The 25,545-nt window shown below is 42.6% G+C and overlaps 1 protein-coding gene and 1 long non-coding RNA gene across 3 annotated transcripts in view; one reads left to right on the top strand and one right to left on the bottom strand.

The window, feature by feature from the left end:
- LOC128699068 (homeobox protein unc-42-like) overlaps nt 1-22,254 on the bottom strand; it is a 259,437-nt gene extending 237,183 nt beyond the window's left edge. Inside the window, exon 1 of one of the 2 annotated variants that reach the window (XM_070096598.1) lies at nt 21,484-22,254. In XM_070096598.1, coding sequence (XP_069952699.1) covers nt 21,484-21,649 — 166 coding nt within the window. In that variant the 5' untranslated portion in view covers nt 21,650-22,254. The remainder of the gene's footprint in view (nt 1-21,483) is intronic. The other variant, XM_070096599.1, reaches the window with a different exon arrangement.
- Nucleotides 1-25,545, top strand: part of LOC138854304 (uncharacterized) — a 355,113-nt gene that overhangs the window by 198,719 nt on the left and 130,849 nt on the right. The window lies entirely within an intron of this gene.

Raw genomic sequence — 25,545 nt, 5'->3', positions numbered from 1 at the left:
AGCAACTCTAGGGAGGGGGAGAAGCAGCTCTGGTGTGGGGAGGAGCAGCTCTAGGGAGGGGGAAAAGCAGCTCTGGAGAGGGAAGGAGCAACTCTAGGGAGGGGGAGAAGCAGCTCTGGTGTGGGGAGGAGCAGCTCTAGGGAGGGGGAGAAGCAGCTCTGGGGTGGAGAGGAGCAGCTCTAGGGAGGGGGAGAAGCAGCTCTGGAGTGGGGAGGAGCCGCTCTAGGGAGGGGGAGAAGCAGCTCTGGGGTGGGGAGGAGCAGCTCTAGGGAGGGGGAGAAGCAGCTCTGGGGTGGGGAGGAGCAGCTCTGGAGAGATTCTAGGACAGTTTTTTTTTTTTAAATTTTGAGTGCCCGTACTCCCTCAGGTATCCTATTTTTTTCTTATCCCGGTCAAAAATAAGTTAAAACTTGAACTTCTTTCTAAAAACTTTTACTTTTCCCGCAAAAATAAATATATAGAGAAAAGAGATTAATGAGTCAGTTATGACTAAGAACTTGTGTACATTTAGTTACCCCCAGTCTTGGAAATATAAACACAAATGCAGTATAATGTGATCCTTTATTGACAACGTTTCACCCACACAGTGGGCTTTTTCAAGTCACACACGGATCTACCTGGGGTTGGAAGGTACGAGAGTATTTAAGGTACTCTCGTACCTTCCAACCCCAGGTAGATCCGTGTGTGACTTGAAAAAACCCACTGTGTGGGTGAAACGTTGTCAATAAAGGATCACATTATACTGCATTTGTGTTTATATTTCCATTGTGTCGGTATTTTATACCATTTATTTCCACCCCCAGTCTTGTTTAGTGGTTCTTATGCTGTTGACGTTAGTGATGATACTCAGTATTATTTTTAGTAATAGCCACACGCATGTCATTACTTGTGTCGAGACTCTAGCCTTTGCTTTTATGTGCAAAAGTGTTGGGAAAAGTTGTCTCACACAATAGGTTGTAGTAAGTGTCAGGAGAACCTCCATAGAATTTTCTGCCGTGTAAATATTTGAGTTTTACTCAAACGTTTTCTATCGCCAGTGATTCAAATTCCATTCGGATTCCTTCAATAGCTTTCAGTTGAACAGGATCATCATTCATTATATCGCTATCATCCATGGTCGCCAGGTTAAAAATAAATGTGTTCCGTATCCATACCTGTGTCACAGTAACTCCTCGGTGGTGACAGTAACCTGGGTGAGTCTGAATAAGTTCCTGAAACTGATGCTTCGGTTCCGTCACAACGGACAGACGGCTCTTCATTCACACCAGCAGCTTCATCCAGTGATGGAAAAATAGCAAAATTTCCGTTCTGAATGAAATTTATCCAAATTAGAAGTTTTTGGGCGAAGGCTGACAAGCTTTCCCTGGCAGTGATCATATTTATTGGTGTTCCATGGACGGAAGTGTTCAGTTGGTTGAGATGTGTAGATGTGTCTGACAAGTATACAAGAGACAAAATAAACTCACTGTTTTCAGACACGTCAGCTATATTACTGTCTTGCTTTCTAAGAAAGTGCCTGATTTCTTCCTGTACTTCGACGAGAGTAGTGAGCACCAGGCCACGAGAAGTAGTGAGCACCCGGCCACGGGAAGTTGTGAGCACCCGACCACGGGAAGTATTGAGCACCGGCCACGGGAAGTAGTGAGCACCCGGCCACGGGAAGTATTGAGCACCGGCCACGGGAAGTAGTGAACACCCGGCCACGGGAAGTAATGAGCACCGGCCACGGGAAGTATTGAGCACCCGGCCACGGGAAAGCTACCTCACTTCTCTATGGGGAAGAACAGTGTTCAGTTCCAATTTCTTCACAAACTACATTGAAGAGGCTTTGATTCAGGGATCATCCACTGATAAAATTTCTGCTTATACTGAAGTGGATAAAACATTCTTCAGTTTTTTGGTACACCAACACAATAACAGCAAAAACCTGCTACATTGGCACCCAGAACACCACTCAGTATCAGTGTCCAACAAACTGTGCAAACAGTGATACTAAACAGGTACAGTACGGGTAAAAACGACGGTGTATGAAGCGTTCAGAAATTGACATACAACAATAACCTAAAGAGTAGTAAATTATTATTATTGTGGGGGAGCACTAAACCCGTAGGGATTATACAGCGCCTGTGGGGGGTAGTGGACCGGGCCGCGGGGGCGTTGATCCCCGGAATACCCCCAGGTAGGTACGGGAGTGGGATAGAAGGCATCCAGGTTTAATTCAGGGAATTGGAGCACAGATCCAATTCCCTAGATCAAGAGCCCCTCACCAGAATCAAGGAACCTCCCTTGAGGGGACATAGTAGTAGAATAAACAGAATTTGTAACATTAAAAAATTATTTTTTTCAGTGTCTGTAATAGACAGTATTTTGAATTGATCAGCGTGTCTCGTACCCCAAACTTTCTTTTATCGTACCCCCAGGGGAGTACAGGTGTCTCCTGGGGGTACAGGTGTCCCCTGGGGGTACAGGTGTTCCCTGGGGTACAGGTGTCCCCTGGGATACAGGTGTCCCCTGGGGGTACAGGTGTTCCCTGGGGGTACAGGTGTTCCCTGGGATACAGGTGTCCCCTGGGGGTACAGGTGTTCCCTGGGGGTACAGGTGTTCCCTGGGGGTACAGGTGTTCCCTGGGATACAGGTGTCCCCTGGGGGTACAGGTGTCCCCTGGGGGTACAGGTGTCCCCTGGTTAAGAACCACTGGCCAAGAAGAATAATCACTGAGAGTTTTAGGCCGGGGGAAAGGGGGAGGGGAGACTGGAGGACAGGCTCGCTTGATACCCCCCTCCGAAATTGTTGCATTCAACTAATACCATGTATCCAACATTTGATTTTATCAGAGAAACTACCCATGATATTATTGTAACCTTCTGCTCTCTTCAGTTTGTATTATTAAGTCTGGCATCGTGTGGGGGCAGTATACACAGGAGTTAACTCGAGTACCCAGGACCAACATTGATCCTTCTAGGAATAAATGGTTTAGAATAACCGACAAGTTGATAAATGAGACACTTGTGCAACATTTGGGTGTCATTATTCTGGAAACGTTTCGCCAGCCAGTGGCTTCTCCAGTCCAACGCAGAGAAAGGTGGAAGATGTGGAGGAGTTTGAGGTAATAAGTCCCTCTGCCTGAAGCCGATGTGTTTAGTCCATCAGTCTTTATGTAGTGAACACATCGACTCCAGGCTGGCGCACTGATTACCTCGAAGTCCTCCTCCTCACCTTCCATCTTGTTCTGCGTTAGACTGAAGAAGCCACTGGTTGGCGAAACGTTCCTAAAATAAATATACCCAAATATTACACAAGTGTCTTATTTATCAAGTGATCATTGTGTTACTCCACTTGTTACACTGTGCTGCTCCACTTGTTACACTGTGCTGCTCCACTTGTTACACTGTGCTGCTCCACTTGTTACACTGCTGCTCCACTTGTTACACTGTGTTGCTCCACTTGCTACACTGTGTTACTCCACTTGTTACACTGTGCTACTCCACTTGTTACACTGTGTTGCTCCACTTGTTACACTGTGTTGCTACACTTGCTACACTGTGTTGCTACACTTGCTACACTGTGCTGCTCCACTTGCTACACTGTGCTACTCTACTTCCTACACTGTGTTGCTACACTTGCTACACTGTGCTGCTCCACTTGCTACACTGTGCTACTCTACTTGCTACACTGTGCTACTCTACTTGCTACACTGTGTTACTCCACTTGCTACACTGTGTTGCTCCACTTGCTACACTGTGTTACTCCACTTGCTACACTGTGTTGCTACACTTGCTACACTGTGCTTCTCCACTTGGTACACTGTGCTACTCTACTTGCTACACTGTGCTACTCTACTTGCTACACTGTGTTGCTACACTTGCTACACTGTGCTGCTCCACTTGCTACACTGTGCTACTGTACTTGCTACACTCTGTTGCTCCACTTGCTACACTGTGCTGCTCCACTTGCTACACTGTGCTACTCCACTTGCTACACTGTGCTGCTCCACTTGCTACACTGTGCTACTCCACTTGCTACACTGTGCTACTCCACTTGCTACACTGTGCTGCTCCACTTGCTACACTGTGCTGCTCCACTTGCTACACTGTGCTGCTCCACTTGCTACACTATGCTACTCCACTTGCTACACTGTGCTACTCCACTTGCTACACTGTGCTGCTCCACTTGCTACACTGTGCTACTCTACTTGCCACACTGTGTTACTCCACTTGCTACACTGTGCTGCTCCACTTGCTACACTGTTCTACTCCACTTGCTACACTGCTGCTACACTGTGCTACTCCACTTGCTACACTGTGCTACTCCACTTGCTACACTGCTGCTCCACTTGCTACACTGTGCTACTCCACTTGCTACACTGTGCTACTCCACTTGCTACACTGTGCTACTCCACTTGCTACACTGTGCTACTCCACTTGCTACACTGTGCTGCTCCACTTGCTACACTGTGCTACTCTACTTGCTACACTGTGTTGTTCCACTTGCTACACTGTGCTACTCCACTTGCTACACTGTGCTGCTCCACTTGCTACACTATGCTACTCCACTTGCTACACTGTGCTGCTCCACTTGCTACACTGTGCTGCTCCACTTGCTACACTATGCTGCTCCACTTGCTACACTGTGCTGCTCCACTTGCTACACTGTGCTGCTCCACTTGCTACACTGTGCTGCTCCACTTGCTACACTGTGCTGCTCCACTTGCTACACTATGCTACTCCACTTGCTACACTGTGCTACTCCACTTGCTACACTGTGCTGCTCCACTTGCTACTCTACTTGTTACACTGTGTTGCTCCACTTGCTACACTGTGCTACGCCACTTGCTACACTGTGCTACTCCACATGCTACACTGTGCTGTTCCACTTGCTACGCTGTGCTACTCCACTTACTACACTGTGCTACTCGACTTTTTACACTCCAGCCTAATGTTTCTTTACTTATGCTGACTCTTATGTTCTTGGAACACTCTCCTCAGTTTCCTTCTCTAATTTGCTCAATAGACTTCTCTGTGGCACACCATATTAAAAACCTTCGTAAGCCAGCGGAAGGCCTCGGTCAGATGACCAAAAGCTCCAGCTGCGGGTCATCATATGACTAAGACCCGCGTCAGGAAACATTCGTCCTGTTTCCTGACAAACCTTACCTAACCTAACTTTAAAGACCAGAAATACAGTCTACTTGTTCCTCTCTCTGCCTGACCTCTGTCGCTCATATATCTCTCAGATGTTAGTAATTCATGATCTATCTCTAAATCCATGTTTTTGTTGAGTAAGACGCGAGTACAACATCCGATTATCGTTATAGTTGAAACTTTTCGCCTGCGCAACAGGCTTCTGTAGTCGAATACATACGATTACATCACTGGAGAAATGGCGAGGATATTTTGAGGTGATCAATCCCTCAGACATGACTGAAGGTGGTCAGTCCCATTCTTCGGGGCAGTATTCCAGAATTCTTTAGTCTACGTATTCAGAAGGTCTGCTTCACTGAGGGTAAAAACAAGGTCCAGCCTCACTGGCTCATCATTTCCTCTTTCTGTCGTCGGATCTTTAATGTTTTTCTTTTGGAAACTGTGCGTGCGTGTGTGCAGTCGAGCACTGGTGAGGACGGGTGCTCACATAATACTGTTTGCGAAAGTGGAACTCCAGCTCTTGAGCTGCTAGATCTGTGTATGCGTTACACAGACGCTAGTGTGTAACGACAGATATCAGTGACTAATAATATGAGTGTATGTTGAAAGATTGTGAAGACAGTGTGTTGACTCTCACAGACACCACTCAGAGTTATGAGTGTGTTGAGAGTCTCACACACACTACTCACAGTCATGAGTGTGTTGAGTCTCACAGACACTTCTCTCAATAGTTTCTCAGAAACTTAAGAGTAAACATTACATGTTTCACTTATGTTCAAATATTACAACTCAACATTAAGTACGTAAGTGTTGATGAGTTAATGAGTTTGTTAAATAAAGATGATGCAGCATTCATGATGATGATACAGTGATGATACAGCAGCAGTGATGATGATACAGCAGTGATGATACAGCAGCAGTGATGATGATGCAGCAGCAGTGATGATGATACAGCAGTGATGATACAGCAGCAGTGATGATGATGCAGCAGCAGTGATGATGATACAGCAGTAGTGATGATGATGCAGCAGCAGTGATGATGATGAAGCAGCAGTGATGATAATGCAGCAACAGTGATGATGATACAGCAGTAGTGATGGTAAGACAGTAGTGATGATGCAGCACCAGTGATGATAATGCAGCAGCAGTGATGGTGATGCAGCAGCAGTGATGGTGCAACAGCGGCTCGAGACAGCAGTGATGGTGCAGCAGCGGCTCGAGACAGCAGTGATGGTGCTGCAGCGGCTCGAGACAGCAGTGATGGTGCAGCAACAGCTAGATAACAAGTGATGGTGCAGCAGCAGCTAGATAACAGTGATGGTGCAGCAGCAGCTAGAGACAGCAGTGATGGTGCAGCAGCAGCTAGATAACAGTAATGGTGCAGCAGCAGCAGCTAGATAACAGTGTTGGTGCAGCAGCAGCTAGATAACAGTGGTGGTGCAGCAGCAGCTAGAGACAGCAGTGATGGTGCAGCAGCAGCTAGATAACAGTAATGGTGTAGCAGCAGCAGCTAGATAAGTGTTGGTGCAGCAGCAGCTAGATAACAGTGGTGGTGCAGCAGCAGCTAGATAACAGTAACGGTGCAACAGCAGCAGCAGCTAGATAACAGTGGTGGTGCAGCAGCAGCTAGATAACAGTGGTGGTGGAGCAGCAGCAGCTAGATAACAGTAATGGTGCAGCAGCAGCTAGATAACAGTGATGGTGCAGCAGCAGCTAGATAACAGTGGTGGTGCAGCAGCAGCTAGATAACAGTGATGGTGCAGCAGTAGGTACATAACAGTGATGGTGCAGCAGCAGCTAGATAACAGTGGTGGTGCAGCAGCAGCAGCTAGATAACAGTGGTGGTGCAGCAGCAGCTAGATAACAGTGATGGTGCAGCAGCAGCTAGATAACAGTGATGGTGCAGCAGCAGCTAGATAACAGTGATGGTGCAGCAGCAGCTAGATAACAGTGATGGTGCAGCAGCAGCTAGATAACAGTGGTGGTGCAGCAGCAGCTAGATAACAGTGGTGGTGCAGCAGCAGCTAGATAACAGTGATGGTGCAGCAGCAGCTAGATAACAGTGATGGTGCAGCAGCAGCTAGATAACAGTGATGGTGCAGCAGCAGCTAGATAACAGTGATGGTGCAGCAGCAGCTAGATAACAGTGGTGGTGCAGCAGCAGCTAGATAACAGTGGTGGTGCAGCAGCAGCTAGATAACAGTGGTGGTGCAGCAGCAGCTAGATAACAGTGGTGGTGCAGCAGCAGCTAGATAACAGTGATGGTGCAGCAGCAGCTAGATAACAGTGGTGGTGCAGCAGCAGCTAGATAACAGTGGTGGTGCAGCAGCAGCTAGATAACAGTGATGGTGCAGCAGCAGCTAGATAACAGTGATGGTGCAGCAGCAGCTAGATAACAGTGATGGTGCAGCAGCAGCTAGATAACAGTGATGGTGCAGCAGTAGCTAGATAACAGTGATGGTGCAGCAGCAGCTAGATAACAGTGGTGGTGCAGCAGCAGCTAGATAACAGTGGTGGTGCAGCAGCAGCTAGATAACAGTGATGGTGCAGCAGCAGCTAGATAACAGTGATGGTGCAGCAGCAGCTAGATAACAGTGATGGTGCAGCAGCAGCTAGATAACAGTGATGGTGCAGCAGCAGCTAGATAACAGTGGTGGTGCAGCAGCAGCTAGATAACAGTGGTGGTGCAGCAGCAGCTAGATAACAGTGGTGGTGCAACAGCAGCTAGATAACAGTGATGGTGCAGCAGCAGCTAGATAACAGTGATGGTGCAGCAGCAGCTAGATAACAGTGATGGTGCAGCAGCAGCTAGATAACAGTGATGGTGCAGCAGCAGCTAGATAACAGTGATGATGCAGCAGCAGCTAGATAAGTGATGGTGCAGCAGCAGCTAGATAACAGTGATGGTGCAGCAGCAGCTAGATAACAGTGGTGGTGCAGCAGCAGCTAGATAACAGTGATGGTGCAGCAGCAGCTAGATAACAGTGATGGTGCAGCAGCAGCTAGATAACAGTGATGGTGCAGCAGCAGCTAGATAACAGTGGTGGTGCAGCAGCAGCTAGATAACAGTGGTGGTGCAGCAGCAGCTAGATAACAGTGGTGGTGCAGCAGCAGCGAGATAACAGTGATGGTGCAGCAGCAGCTAGATAACAGTGATGGTGCAGCAGCAGCTAGATAACAGTGATGGTGCAGCAGCAGCTAGATAACAGTGATGGTGCAGCAGCAGCTAGATAACAGTGGTAGTGCAGCAGCAGCTAGATAACAGTGATGGTGCAGCAGCAGCTAGATAACAGTGATGGTGCAGCAGCAGCTAGATAACAGTGATGGTGCAGCAGCAGCTAGATAACAGTGATGGTGCAGCAGCAGCTAGATAACAGTGGTGGTGCAGCAGCAGCTAGATAACAGTGGTGGTGCAGCAGCAGCTAGATAACAGTGATGGTGCAGCAGCAGCTAGATAACAGTGATGGTGCAGCAGCAGCTAGATAACAGTGATGGTGCAGCAGCAGCTAGATAACAGTGATGGTGCAGCAGCAGCTAGATAACAGTGATGGTGCAGCAGCAGCTAGATAACAGTGATGGTGCAGCAGCAGCTAGATAACAGTGATGGTGCAGCAGCAGCTAGATAACAGTGATGGTGCAGCAGCAGCTAGATAACAGTGATGGTGCAGCAGCAGCTAGATAACAGTGATGGTGCAGCAGCAGCTAGATAACAGTGATGGTGCAGCAGCAGCTAGATAACAGTGATGGTGCAGCAGCAGCTAGATAACAGTGGTGGTGCAGCAGCAGCTAGATAACAGTGATGGTGCAGCAGCAGCTAGATAACAGTGGTGGTGCAGCAGCAGCTAGATAACAGTGATGGTGCAGCAGCAGCTAGATAACAGTGATGGTGCAGCAGCAGCTAGATAACAGTGATGGTGCAGCAGCAGCTAGATAACAGTGATGGTGCAGCAGCAGCTAGATAACAGTGATGGTGCAGCAGCAGCTAGATAACAGTGATGGTGCAGCAGCAGCTAGATAACAGTGGTGGTGCAGCAGCAGCTAGATAACAGTGATGGTGCAGCAGCAGCTAGATAACAGTGATGGTGCAGCAGCAGCTAGATAACAGTGGTGGTGCAGCAGCAGCTAGATAACAGTGGTGGTGCAGAAGCAGCTAGATAACAGTGATGGTGCAGCAGCAGCTAGATAACAGAGATGGTGCAGCAGCAGCTAGATAACAGTGGTGGTGCAGCAGCAGCTAGATAACAGTAACGGTGCAGCAGCAGCTAGATAACAGTGACGGTGCAGAAGCAGCTAGATAACAGAGATGGTGCAGCAGCAGCTAGATAACAGAGATGGTGCAGCAGCAGCTAGATAACAGTGGTGGTGCAGCAGCAGCTAGATAACAGTGATGGTGCAGCAGCAGCTAGATAACAGTGATGGTGCAGCAGCAGCTAGATAACAGTGATGGTGCAGCAGCAGCTAGATAACAGTGATGGTGCAGCAGCAGCTAGATAACAGTGATGGTGCAGCAGCAGCTAGATAAGTGGTGGTGCAGCAGCAGCTAGAGAAGTGATGGTGCAGCAGCAGCTAGATAACAGTGGTGGTGCAGCAGCAGCTAGATAACAGTGGTGGTGCAGCAGCAGCTAGAGAAGTGATGGTGCAGCAGCAGCTAGGTAACAGTGGTGGTGCAGCAGCAGCTAGATAACAGTGGTGGTGCAGCAGCAGCTAGAGAAGTGATGGTGTAGCAGCAGCTAGATAACAGTGGTGGTGCAGCAGCAGCTAGATAAGTGGCGGTGCAGCAGCAGCTTGAGAAGTGATGGTGCAGCAGCAGCTAGATAACAGTGGTGGTGCAGCAGCAGCTAGATAACAGTGATGGTGCAGCAGCAGCTAGTCAGCAGCAATGCTGAAGCAGGAACTAGACATCAGTGAGGGTGCAGCAGCTGGTGACAACAGTAATGATGCAGCAGCAAGTGACAGAAAAGATGGTACAGCAGAAGCAGCAGATGGTGACAGCACTAATGATACAGCAGCTGGTGACAGCAGTAAAGATGCAGCAGCTGGTGACAACAGTAATGATGCAGCAGCTGGTGACAACAGTAATGATGCAGCAGCTGGTGACAACAGTAATGATGCAACAGCTGGTGACAACAGTAATGATGCAGCAGCTGGTGACAGCATCAGTTCTGCTGTATTTAGACACTGCACAACCTCTGTAATTAACATTTCTATAATCTAACTGCAATTAAGACCATTCTAGTGGCCGAATTAATAAATCCCCAATCAAGATTCAAATCTTCAAGTATGTCGTAATCCCTAACAGTATTAAGGATTAACATAATCTCTCTGTACATACACACTGAGATATATTCGTATATACATCTCAATGTGTATGTATATTAGATGTTTCTGACTCCGGGTCAATTAAGTGTCGAATAATTAATGTAGCAATGTTTTATATATTAAATTAGCTGTTGGATTATTATTATTATTATTATTATTATTATTATCATTATTATTATTATTATTATTATTATTATTACTATCATTATTATTATTATTATTATTATTATTATTATTATTATTATTATTATTATTATTATTAAGCGTTCTATTTTTCCTTGTAATTCGTAGAAAATTGTCTGAAAAAATATTTTAATACAATTGAACGTTCAGTAGATAAATTACCAGATTAATAATCATATTATCATCGAGAGAAGAAATAAAGTCACAATGTTTGACTTTATTGGTTAATCCTATGTTAATTAAATGATAATTTACCATGTAAGACCAATGTAAAAAAAATTTACTTACGAAGCATAAATGAAACATTTCATATTTTTTTTTTTTGAGAAGTTTTAGCCTAGTAAAGAGGCAGCTGCTTTATTAAGAAGAATTGTAATAGTTTATTTGTATTTAATTACTGAAAGAACTATCCTGGATTTTGTTTACGGTAATAAAAGTTCAACAGTTAACTCTTGTGACTTTGCTTTTGTTAGTGTGTGTGTGTGCTTGTGCGTGTGCGTGTGTGCGTGTGTGTGTGTGTGTGTGTGTGTGTGTGTGTGTGTGTGTGTGTACTCACCTATTTGTGGTTGCAGGGGTCGAGTCACAGCTCCTGGCCCCGCCTCTTCGCTGATTGCTACTAGGTTCTCTCTCTCCCTGCCCCATGAGCTCTATCATACCTCGCCTTAAAACTATGTATGGTTCCCGCCTCCACTACTTCACTTTCTAGGCTATTCCACGGCTTGATTACTCTATGACTGAAGAAATACTTCCCAGCATCCCTTTGATTCATTTGAGTCTTCAACTTCCAATTGTGACCTCTTGTGTCTGTGTCCCATCTCTGGAACATCCCGTCTTTGTCCACCTCGTCTATTCCGCGCAGTATTTTATATGTCGTTATCATGTCTCCCCTGACCCTCCTGTCCTCCAGTGTCGTCAGGCCGATTTCCCTCAACCTTTCTTCATAGGACAATCCCCGTAGCTCTGGGACTAGTCTTGTTGCAAACCTTTGCACTTTCTCTAATTTCTTGACGTGCTTGACTAGGTGTGGATTCCAAACTGGTGCTGCATACTCCAGTATGGGCCTGACGTAAATGGTATAGTCTTAAACGAATCCTTACTGAGGTATCGGAATGCTATCCGTAGGTTTGCCAGGCGCCCGTATGCTGCAGCAGTTATCTGATTGATGTGCGCCTCAGGAGATATGCTCGGTGTTATACTCACCCCCAGATCTTTTTCCTTGAGTGAGGTTTGCAGTCTTTGGCCATCTAAACTATATTGTGTCTGCGGTCTTCTTTGCCCTTCCCCAATCTTTATGACTTTGCATTTGACAGGGTTAAATTCAAGGAGCCAGTTGCTGGACCAGGCTTGTAGCCTGTCCATGTCTCTTTGTAGTCCTGCCTGATCCTCGTCCGATTTGATTCTTCTCATTAACTTCACATCATCTGCAAACAAGGACACTTCTGAGTCTATCCCTTCCGTTATGTCGTTCACATATACCAAGAACAGCACAGGTCCTAGGACTGACCCCTGTGGAACCCCGCTTGTCACAGGCGCCCACTCTGACACCTCGTCGCGTACCATGACTCGTTGTTGCCTCCCTGTCAGATATTCTCTGATCCATTGCAGTGCCTTTCCTGTTATGTGTGCCTGGTCCTCTAGCTTTTTCAGTAACCTCTTGTGAGGAACTGTGTCGAAGGCCTTCTTGCAGTCCAAAAATATGCAGTCGATCCACCCCTCTCTCTCTTGTCTTACTTCTGTCACCTTGTCATAAAACTCTAGTAGGTTTGTGACACAGGATTTTCCTTCCCTGAAACCGTGCTGGTTGTCAGTTATACACTTGTTTCTGTGTGTGTGTGTGTGTGTGTGTGTGTGTGTGTGTGTGTGTGTGTGTGTGTGTGTGTGTGTGTGTGTGTGTGTGTGTGTGTGAGTGTGTGTGTGTATGTGTGTGTGCGTGTGTGCGTACTCACCTAATTGTACTCGCCTAATTGTGGTTGCAGGGGTCAAGACTCAGCTCCTGGCCCCGCTAGATAATGTGTGTGTGTGTGTGTACTCGCCTAATTGTGGTTGCAGGGGTCGAGACTCGGCTCCTGGCCAAGCCTCTTCATTGTGTGTGTGTGTGTGTGTTGTGCGTGCGTGCGTATGTACTCACCTAATTGTGATTTCAGGGGTCTAGTCATAGCTCCTGGCCCTGCCTCTACACTGGTCACTACTGGGTTCATTTTCTCCCTGCTCCATGAGCTTTATCGAACCTCTTCTTAAAGCCATGTATGGATTCTGCCTCCACCACATCACTCTCCAGACTATTCCACTTCTTGTGTGTGTGTGTGTGTTTAGTACTGAGAAGAATTTAAGATATGTGGGAAGGAATTATTCGTGAAATCTAGTTGATATAATACTAAAAATATCCTTACAAATATACAAAATACCTCATCGTATGTAAAAAATTAAACAAAAAATTTTCAAGATGCAAATTATGGAGTAGAGGAAGAGAGGCAGTAGAGGGAAGTAGTCAATGGAAGGTGAAACAGCTGGTGAGGGGGTGGGCGAGGTGGGTTCATCTGCCGCACCTCAGCGCCCACCACCCCGCCATTGTCACAACCCACTCCAACACATTGTCCCTTCATTCACCCCTCCTACCCCGCCAGAACGCCACAAGTTTGCAGTAAACAGATGCAGTATAGCGCAAAGAAGGTCTGCATCATCATACATGTGGAAATGTTAAGCGTGTGTGGCTGAGAGGAGAGAAAAATGCAAAAGGTGTACGGGATGGAGGAGGTGTCCAATATGGCGGTGGTGCGCGCGCGTAAATTCCAGTAGGATGGCTATTGTATCGTGTGTGTCGGACAAGCCTCCTGCCGCCCAGTAATGCCCCGCATCCGAATGTATTACCCCTTAAAAGTAAAATTACTGGTAATAAATACCATGGTTCTGCACTTGTTAATTCACAATTTGCAGCTACTTCTCTGGCCAGGATGACACTGACTGATGGTAGCTGAGGATGAGGAGGGTATTATGAGTGTCATGTTGGTAGTGAGGGTATGCAAGGTAGGCAGCGATTATGACACGGGCTGGGCACATCCTCACGGGATACTAGACACTGGGCACACACTCAGTAGAGCAGAAAATTGCGGAAAATTGCATTTGCCCTGCACGGACTTGTCGTCACACTGTTTTTGTCACTCAGGCCGCGAAGCCGTTAATAATTGTGTCCGAAGATTAACCCACAACAGAAAATTTGCATAATTGTCCTCTAACTCTACATACATCGCTGGTATCCTTACTCTGTTACATCTCAAAATAGACGTTACCAAAAATCCCTCTGATTACCAATAAACACGCACTCTTTTTAACACATTAAATGCGTCTTCAACGAGTTTAAAAAAGGGGAAACAAATATTTCCATCTATTGTAGCGAGTCCCCGACGCAGCCATTTGATTTTTGGCGCCAGATATTCCATTGATAAATAACAATAATGATTTTTTGACCAGAGATATCCCATTGATAAGTAACAATAATGTTTACCCGTGGCGCTGTCCACCGATAACGACACTACTGGGCAATTTGCTCCGTGTTGCGCTAATATATTAATTGGGATCCCCGCAGAGTGCTGTGGTGCGCCTGTCAACTGATGTTTGTGCTGCATCATGGAAGGCTAATTGTTATTATTATTGTTGATATTATTATCATTGTGGTTGCGGTTATTTTTATTATTACTATTATTATTATTATTATTATTATTATTATTATTATTATTATTATTGTAGTTATATTAGTTTTCTTGTGATTGTTATTATTATTGTTATTATTAATATTATTATTGTTGCGGTTATTATTATTATTGTTGTTGGTGTTATTATTGTAGTGGTTATTATTATTATTATTATTATTATTGTTATTACAATTATTTTAATATTACTTTATTGTTTATATTTTATTATTATTATTATTATTATTATTATTATTATTATTATTATTATTATTATTATTCAAACTGATCTACGTTATTATACCTATAGGAAAACGGAAGTTACAGATGCAAATCATATTGTCTTTTATTCTGGGAAATATTGACGTTATTATCGATATTACTATTATCATTAGTTATTCCAAATATTAATTTCATTCTTCTTATTATTGTCGGGTTCAACAATAGTTTTTCTTCATTACATTGTTGGTGTTGCTTTTATTAACATATTTTAAATTTTATTTGTATATTAAATATGTTTATAAATTTCATTCGTAATGTAATTAAAATCTCATTAAATTTCTTCAGAGTTTGCATTTTAGACACAAACTCAGTGTATACACAGAGTGTATACACTGTGTGTATATACATTGAGAGTATGTATACACTATGTATATGTATTGTGTATATACACTTAGTTTATATACACTGAGTATATATATATATATATATATATATATATATATATATATATATATATATATATATATATATATATATATATATATATATATATATATATATATATATATATACTGAGAAAGTGTATATACACTGGGTATATATAGAGTATATACATACTGAGCGTATGCACAGAGTGTACATACACCGAGACAGTGCATAAATACTGATAGACTGTGTATATACATTTAGTATATATACTGAGTGTACATACATTGACAATGTACACACACTGAGTGTACATACACTGAGAGATAGTATACAAACAAGGACAGTGTACATACGCTGAGAGAATCTATATACACTGAGAGACAGTGTACATACACTGAGAGTGTACATACAGAGACTATACATACACTAAGAGACAGTGTACATACAGAGACAGTGTACATACACTTAGAAACAGTGTACATACACTGAGAGTGTACATACAGTGTACATACACTGAGTGTACATAGAGACAGTGTACATACATTGAGAGACTGTACATACACTGAGATGCACCGTATTTACTGAGAATTACCCCTCGGCATATCAACAGATATACAACAGAGTATATAAATTGGAAGATATACACCTTGGTATATACAAACAGGTAAATCCCCCTATGTATATACACTAAAATAAACACACCATAATGTATATGCACTGCAATAAAATCTTCTCGATGTGTATATATGTTAAAGATACACATGCCTTGGTGTATATTCATGCGATACACACCTGAATATACACTGAAAGAGACCACTGGTGTATATACACAATAATACATATCTCGACGTATATGCATGGGTAAATGCATCGGCGCATATACATATATAACTTTCGGTGTATAAATACTGATATGCACGCCTCATCTTTCGGTGTATATTTACTGACATACACACCTCTGTTTATATACTGAATTATACACCCATGTGCATATATTCTGAGGAAAATATCTTTCACACCTCATGGTATATGCTGATATACATATCTGTCGATGTATTTATACAAAGATGCTCGCTTCCGTATGTATATGCTAAGCTGAAAAATGTGTGTATTCACCTATTTGTGTGTGTGTATGTGTGTGTGTGGGGGGGAGGTGTGTGTGTGTGGGGGGGAGGTGTGTGTGTGTGGGGGGAGGTGTGTGTGTGTGTGTGTATGGGGGGGAGTGGTGTGTGTGTGGGGGGAGGTGTGTGTGTGTGGGGGGGGGAGGTGTGTGTGGGGGGGAGGTGTGTGTGTGTGGGGGGAGGTGTGTGTGTGTGTATGGGGGGGAGTGGTGTGTGTGTGGGGGGAGGTGTGTGTGTGTGGGGGGGGAGATGTGTGTGTGGGGGGGAGGTGTGTGTGTGTATATGTGTGTGGGGGGAGGTGTGTGTGTGTGTGTGCGTGTGTGTGTGCGTGTGTGTGTGTGTGTGTGTGTGTGTGTGTGTGTGTGTGTGTGTGTGTGTGTGTGTGTGTGTGTGTGTGCGTGCGTGCGTGCGTGCGTGCATGCGTCTCCGTGTGCACTGAGATATACAGTTATTGTATATATACAATTATGAGCTAAGAGAAACACCTTTCGGTGTATAAACTGAGTGATACACAGCTCTCGGTGTATATATATCGAAAATATGGACCAGTCAGTATTTACACTGAGAGTTACTCACCTTGCAGTATATATATATGCTCTGTATATATACCAAAATATACATACCTGTCAGCATATATACTGAAATATAAATACCTGCCAGTATATATACTGAAATATACATACCTATCAGTTTATATACTGAAAAGTAAACAACTCTCGTTGTATATATTATGCTGAGAAGTGCATACCTCTTGGTGAATATATACTTAGACGTACACATTTCTAGGTGTATGTATATATACTGAGGTATACATCTCATTATATATACCCTTGGTTAGCAAAATTCGGAAATCAAATTTGAACTATTTATTGTAATGCAAATTTAAATCTTTTGAGAGATAGTACCTTCTGATTAACGAAAATTAATTTAAGCCCCATGGCCATAATAATAATAATAATAATTAATAATAATAATAATAATAATAATTATTATTATTATTATTATTATAAGAAGAAAAATTAGTATATTATTATTATTATTATTAATCACGAAAGTTGTTCGTGTGTGTGTGTGTGTGTGTGTGTGTGTGTGTGTGTGTGTGTGTGTGTGTGTGTGTGTGTGTGTGTGTATGTATGTGTGTGTGTGTGTGTGTTGTTTGTGTGTGTGTGTGTGTGTGTTTTGTTTCTGTGTGTGTGTGCTGTTTCTGTGTGTGTGTGTGTTTTGTTTCTGTGTGTGTATGTGTTGTTTCTATGTGTGTGTGTGTGTGTGTGTGTGTGTTGTTTCTATGTGTGTGTGTGTGTGTTGTTTCTGTGTGTGTGTGTGCATGTTGACTGTGTTGGATATTCAACAGGCTTGTATGAGTGTGTTTATATAGGAGTGAAGCCAAGTGGTTTTTACGAGTTGACGTGCTGTTCGAGTGTAACCAAGATAACATTTATGAAAGAATTCACGGGAAACCGGTTAGCCGGACTTGAGTCCTGGAGGGGTTGGGGGTACTACAATACCTGTACTCTGGAGGAGGAGCGGGGATGTTACAATTCAGAGTGTCATCTGAACTCTGAAGTAAACACACTTCTAGCCAGACACTCAATTGGATAATCGACGGCGAAAGTGTTTCCTCTTTTCTCGGGTCACCCTAATGTATAGACGAATGTGGATTTTAAAAATAACCTAGCTGTAGATTCTATTCAATATAATTCCGTCAAAGTAACGGTTTCATCTTGTTTTGAGGTTTATAGGGGCACTGAGAGCGTGCGCCGTATCGAGTCTAGTTCATCCTTTAAGTCGGTTGAGAGGTCAAGAGGAACCACAAGATAGCAAAATTTGATTTTATGTCTAAGGTTAATCGAAAAGGTGAGAATAGACATTTCGGAAGGTAAAGAAGAATGCTGGCGTGGCTGGAATACTTGCCAATATATCATATTTTAATAATGACCCAGAACGTAACAAAACATTTTGATAATGATCCACGGTTAGGTTAGGTATGGTTCCTCAGGAAACAGGACAGGTGTTTCCTGACTCGGGTCTTAGATTATGACGCGCCGTTCGAGCTTCTGGCCATTTGACTGGGGCCTTCCGCTGGCTTACCCCTCCACCCCTTTAAAAATTATGATCAGAGTTTTAACCATTTTGATTTAATGATCTAAAATGTGCCGAAAAGTGCTGATGATGGTCCAGAGAAGCACTGAACTGTGTTGTAATTGAGACAAGTACGGAAACGTGTTGTTAATGGTCCAGGACATACCGAAACGCATGTACCGGACCATTTAGTTTCCAGTTTGTGTGTTGTAAATTCCGACAGGAAGGAAATAATGTACTTTGCTGTTTACTGCTGGTTTAAACAAGCAGTTTAACTTTGGGAGAGACTAGGCTTCTCGGTGCCTAGTCACAACAGTCACACAATACTAGGTACTGTCCACACAACACAGTCACAATACTAGGAACTGGCTGAACAAACAGTCACACAATACTAGGAACTGGCCACGCAAGTCATATAATACTAGGTGCTGGCCACACGACACAGTCACACAATACCAGATATTGGCCACACACATTCACAGTACTAGGTGCTGGCTACACAACACAATCACACAATTCTAGGTGCTGGCTACACAATACTAGGTACTGTCCGCACAACACAGTCACACAGTACTAGGTACTGTCCACACAAGTCACACAATACTAGGTACTGTTCCCACAACAGTCACACAATACTAGGTACTGTCCATACAACACAGTCACACAATACTAGGTACTGTTCACCTAACACAGTCACAGGTACTGTACTGTCACAGTCACAGGTACTGGCCCCACAATAGTCATACAATACTAGGTACTGTCCACACAAGTCACACAATACTAGGTACTGTCCACACAAGTCACAATACTAGGTACTGTCCACACAAGTCACACAATGCTAGGTACTGTACACCCAAGTCACAATACTAGGTACTGTCCACACAAGTCACACAATACTAGGTACTGTCCACACAACATAGTCACACAGTATTAGATACTGTCCATACAACGTCACACAAAACTAGGTATAATCCACACAACAGTCACACAATACTAGGTACTGGCCACGCAACACAGTCACACAATGCCAGGTACTGTCCACACAACAGTCACATGATACTAGGTACTGGCCATGCAACACAGTCACATAATACTAGGTACTAGCCATGCAACACAGTCACACAATACTAGGTACTGTCCACACAATACAGTTACACAATACTAGGTACTGTCCACACAACACAGCCACAATACCAGGTATTGTCCACACAATAGTCACACAATACCAGGTACTGTCCACACAACAGTCACACAATACCAGGTACTATCCACACAACACAATCACACAATAACAGGTACTGTCCACACAACACAGTCACACAATACCAGGTACTGTCCACACAATACAGTTACACAATACTAGGTACTGTCCACACAAAACAGTCACACAATACTAGATACTGTCCACACAGTACAATGACACAGTACCAGGTACTGTCCACACAACATAGTCACACAATACTAGGTACTGGGCACACAAGTCACACAATACCAGGTACTGTCCACACAGTACAGTCACACAATACCAGGTACTGTCCACACAATACAGTTACACAATACCCGGTACTGTCCACACAATAGCTACACAATACCAAGTACTGTCCACACAAGTTATACAATATCAGGTACTGTCCACACAATACAGTTACACAATACCAAGTACTGTCCACACAAGTTATACAATACCAGGTACTGTCCACACAACATAATTACTCAAAGTATTCATATGTGTTTATTTTGTTTAAACAGTTTTGAGTTTGTGGACTTTCAACCGAATTGGAATTTGATTGTCGCCAAAATTTCAACTTGTTTCGATATATTTACGATAATTATCTTGGTATTTCTTTTTTATTTTGTATCAAAACCTTAAATAAAATAATGTAATACCATTAAACTATGTAACTTAATATAGCTTAATTATATATATATATATAATATATATATATATATATATATATATATATATATATATATATATATATATATATATATATATATATATATATATAATAGGAAAGAGCGTCCTTCATTATTATTTAAAAAAAGAAATCTAGGAATTTCGTAATGTGTAAGCTGCGGTGTGGGTTTAGCGCTTAATTATGATAATAATAATAATAATCGTAATGTGACGACAGATTTTCGTAACTAGACAAATTAGTACGCGCTTAACTTTATTAAAACGAACCTTGCCGATTAAGAAAGGCTGAAACTTCAGGAACTTCAGTTGAAGAATACCCTGAGACACGAGATAGATCAGGAATTATTATTATTATTATTATTATTATTATTATTATTATTATTATTATTATTATTATTGACGGGGAAACGCTACTGTAATGTAGTAAGTCAACAGGGAGCGGTGTAGCGGAAGGTTTGTGATTTCTGAACCCCTGTTCGAGCCCCCGTAAACGTGAAAAAAAAATGTATAATCATCAAGTATTCTTCCTCTTGACTTTTTATGAGTTGATTTAGTTGTGAATACTGTTAACTGCTGCTAGATTGTTACGTAGGTTAGTGAGTGCTCCTTATGTGGCAACATTGTCGTGTAGTTTAACGAGCACTTGTGTGGCAACATTGTCATGTAGTTTAACAAGTGCTTCTTGTCCGGCAACAGTGTTATGTTTAAAACAACGAGTGCTTTTTGTCTGGCAACATTGTCATGTAGTTAACGAGTGTTTCTTCTCTGGCAACAATGTAAAAGAATATTAAGTATTACCAATAATATATGGCTTTAGTCTGGAACCTTGAGCAGTGACGCGCTAAACCCGCGAGGATTCCCTGTAGCGCGAGGAGTGATGGAGGCTCACTCCTCCATTTGCCAATCACGGCAACATCCATAGTTAGTCAGGCTGCTGGTGGTGATCCAGTATTGTTTCATATTTGTGTTCCCAGAGATCGTTTGGGGCCACGTTCTAAGGCGTGCGAGTCTGGTTGATCCTAACAAGGATTGGTATTTCCTAGCCGGTAGATAATGTGTAGAGAGAGGTGTATACCTCGGTGTATATACATTGAGAGCTTAAATCCCTATTTTAGGCTAGATTAAAGTATTTTTGACTGGTGGTGAACACGATTTGTACTTTCTCAGTGATCCTTGTGCAGTCGATAGGCTTTAAACCAATCCTAATCTATAACGCTTTTAGTTAAAATCATATATATATATATATATATATATATATATATATATATATATATATATATATATATATATATATATATATAACCATCTAAACCAGTCTTTAATCGAAAGGGAAAAAATGTTGAGAATTTATTCCCTGCCTGTATGGAAACAGAATGTGTTCTCACCTGTATAATGGCAGGTAAATTTCTCACCTGTCTGTTCAGGTAGTGAGCGAGGGGGCGTGGTGGGCCCGTGGGAGGGCGTGGCGGCTGCCGTGGGCCCGTGGTCTAGGCTGTACAGGGTGGAAAAATCTTCCACCTTTCGTTTTTCACCGCGGTCACCGACGTCCATGAGGCCGCCCACCTCCTCTTTGACCTCGTGACGCTGGAGGTGCACGCCGCCCCCGCCCAGCCCCACGCCCACGTCCACGGGTGCCCGCCCCAGGCCCAGCGGCCAGGTGGTGCCCGCCGGTAGCGAAATCTTGCCGATATTGTGTTCCCAGGGGCGTAAGGAGCCAGCAACGCCGCCGGCAGGAGGACCCGCGTAGGCGAGGTAGTTCTCTGGGCTGTCCAGACCTGAGGCAGTTGTAGCACAGTGTTCAGGGGCACGTGCCTCCTCCAGGAGGGCCACGCCAGGGGCACCTGTCTCCTCCAGGAGGGCCACAAGCACCGCACAAGCACAGTTCACAGAGCCAACTCACCGAGTCAACCCCGCCATTGACACTGCCACCAATTAGGTCCAGTAAAAGTACACCGCGCTATCAACTGTGCCGTTCTGGGCGATTACCAGTCACTGCGAATGATTTAAATCTGGATGAATGAACAGGAGACAGATCAGGAGGGGAATAATGCCCGCCCGCAACTGGAGGCCTGGTGGCAGAAAACAAAGTTTGTTACGGCAAATCAACTTAGCTTCGACTCTTTAGCCTGTGTCTGACAAGCTATAACCAAACGAAAACTGACTAATAGAGTTATTCTCGCAGATACTGTTTTATAAGAAGACGAGACCAGATTCTCCAGGCACACCTCCCAATCATATTGATCTATCAGGGGACCATAGGCGATACACGGTGCGCGCGCACGCCGCCTCCCAGCCAATCGCCGGCCTGTGCCACGGTTTCCGGCCAATAAGAACGCTCCTTGTGGAACTGGAAAGTCGGCAGGGGTGAAACACTCAGGTGATTGGCCGCTGTTGGTTGATCAGGCGCGCCAGCAGCACGAAACAGGTGCACGGCGAATACATTAGCTTTTGCATTGTAACACACTTTCCAATAATTTGTTGTTTTTAGAATATTGTCACAGTGGCGGGCTATCGTAGAGGCTGTTTTTGTGCGGCCTGTGGCTGCGGCACCGCGGGTTATGGCCGGGAAGGCGACGATATGTCAGGAAACAGATAATGCACAATAGTTGTGGCTGGGTGCTAGCCTACCCAAGCAGCCTACTCCTACCCTCCCTCCAGTGAGTGGCTGCCAGCTAGCCTAGCCCAGGACGCACATATGGCCGGCCACACGCTGTGCCTCCTGACACCACCACCAGCCTGGTCCGCACACACGCTGATAGTTCAATGGCATCACTAGGCTGACACCACCGTCATTGCCTCCAGGCCTCTGTACGCTGACAACACTTACCACCATTCGGCTGACGCCACCCCACCATTCCGCTGACGCCACCCCTGACACCTCTGCTGCCACCGCCAACACTGATACTACCTCCACTGCCACCCGTCTGACATCACGACTAACACCCCCTGTTATCACCCTTGCTTCTGTACACTGACAACACAGTAATGTCCTAGGTTGACACCACCGCTGACAAGTTATACCATCACTTCATTACTACGATTCTTACGACCAAAGAATTAATTTCTCTGACGCGTTGAACCCATGTGGGTCATTCAACTTAAGGAATGGAAGGCAGTCTAGAGACAGTCTAACTGGACTTTTAAATATATATATATATATATATATATATATATATATATATATATATATATATATATATATATATATATATATATATATATGTGTGTGTGTGTGTGTGTGTGTGTGTGTGTGTGTGTGTGTGTGTGTGTGTGTGTGTGTGTGTGTGTGTGTATGTGTGTGTGCAATAAGATCACAGTAAACAGGTGATTTTAAAATATGCAAAACAACCACTGTGAAAGAGTAGTGAAATTCCACTACTATTCCTTGACAATGTGAGTAGTCACGAAAGCGCTTGGAATTTCACTACTCTTTCACAGTGGTTGTTTTGCATTTATATATATATATATATATATATATATATATATATATATATATATATACATTCACACAAACACATACATGCATACATATGTCATGCCTGATAAGCTGAATTGGTCATTTAGGCCGAATTGCCCTAAAAAATAGACTTTCCCTAAATTTTCTTTTGTAGATTAATAGATATATTTTTTCAATGAAAATGTAAAAAAAACAGACATTTTTTGATCACACCTAATTTAGAAAACTCACTTAACCAAACTAACCTAACACCTAGTACTAAATATAACGTAGATCAGTTTAAATTGATTTGATATTTCTTAAAATAAAAGAATATATATATATATATATATATATATATATATATATATATATATATATATATATATATATATATACTATATATATATATATATATATATATATATATATATATATATATATATATATATATATATATATATATATATATATATATATGCAAAACAACCACTGTGAAAGAGTAGTGAAATTCCAAGCGCTTTCGTGACTACTCACATTGTCAAGGAATAGTAGTGGAATTTCACTACTCTTTCACAGTGGTTGTTTTGCATATTTTAAAATCACCTGTTTACTGTGATCTTATTACATCATATATATATATATATATATATATATATATATATATATATATATATATATATATATATATATATATATATATATATATATATATATTTAAAAGCCCAGTTAGTCTGTCTAGACTGTCTTCCATTCCTTATGTTGAATGACCCACACGGGTTCAACGCGTCAGAGAAATTAATTCTTTGGTCGTAAGAATCGTAGTAATGAAGTGATGGTATATTATATATATATATATATATATATATATATATATATATATATATATATATATATATATATATATATATATATATATATATATATATATATATATAATGTGCCGAATAGGTAAAAACTGGTCAATTAGTAAGAACTCATTTAAAATTAAGTCCTTTCTAAAAATTTTCTCTTATACGTTAAAGATATATTTTTTTTAATTTATGTTAATGTAAAAATTAATAATTTTGTACCAAAACAACCTTAGAAAACTTACTTAACCTTATTATAACAAGAGCAATTTAATTTAGTCTAATCGAACTAAATATATTTTAGATAAGTTTACAATAATTTGATAATAAACAAACACAATGAAATATATTTTTGTATTTTTTTGGTTAGGTTCAGAATGATTGTTGTGAAATTTTTGCATACACGAATTTTCGCTTGCCTTATTCGGCAAGAAGAGCGTTGCCGTTTAAGCCAAAACAGCAAGTTTTGCCAATTCGGCACGACATATATATATATATATGTGTGTGTGTGTGTGTGTGTGTGTGTGTGTGTGTGTGTGTATGTATGTATGTATGTAATATGCAAAACAACCACGGGGGGGGGAGTTGAAAAATAACTCTAAGCCTTTCGTGTTGCAATCACATCATCAGCAGCTTGCAATGTTGCAGGAAAGAGGATAAAATCCGAGCAAACACGTTCAGTGTTTTATCAAACTGATATTTCGTTTAAAAACTGTGTTATTATTTATGAGGATTATTTAGAATTTTAAAAAATAAAACTGCAAAAAGAGAAAACTGAGAAATATTAAAAACTTAAGAGTTTTTATAAGATTTTTAATTTTCACGAGTTTAGTGAGGCCTTCAAAACTTGTTGACGGAGCCGCCATATTGTTAGCTGCAGTGTTCTACTCTACCACTAACTTCCTCCGTGACTCTCCTTAATAGCTTCAGAACGCCTTATCTGATCGGCTTCAAATTTTCAACCCACATCAACTATTCCCAGGTGAAGGTTCGTGGAACTTATGACTAATGTTGGTGACCTCTCTTCAGTTTTACATAGATCATTCTCAAAACTGGTTTCCATGAGATAACTTTACATAAATAACTTGCACATTGGAGAGAGAGGCGACCACGTTTCGGTCGGATCTGGACCGGTTCAAGTCGGACCGAAACGTCAATAT

Source organism: Cherax quadricarinatus, chromosome 54 (assembly GCF_038502225.1).
Source record: "Cherax quadricarinatus isolate ZL_2023a chromosome 54, ASM3850222v1, whole genome shotgun sequence".
Taxonomy (NCBI): domain Eukaryota; kingdom Metazoa; phylum Arthropoda; class Malacostraca; order Decapoda; family Parastacidae; genus Cherax; species Cherax quadricarinatus.
This window is presented reverse-complemented; position numbering and strand designations above follow the sequence as displayed.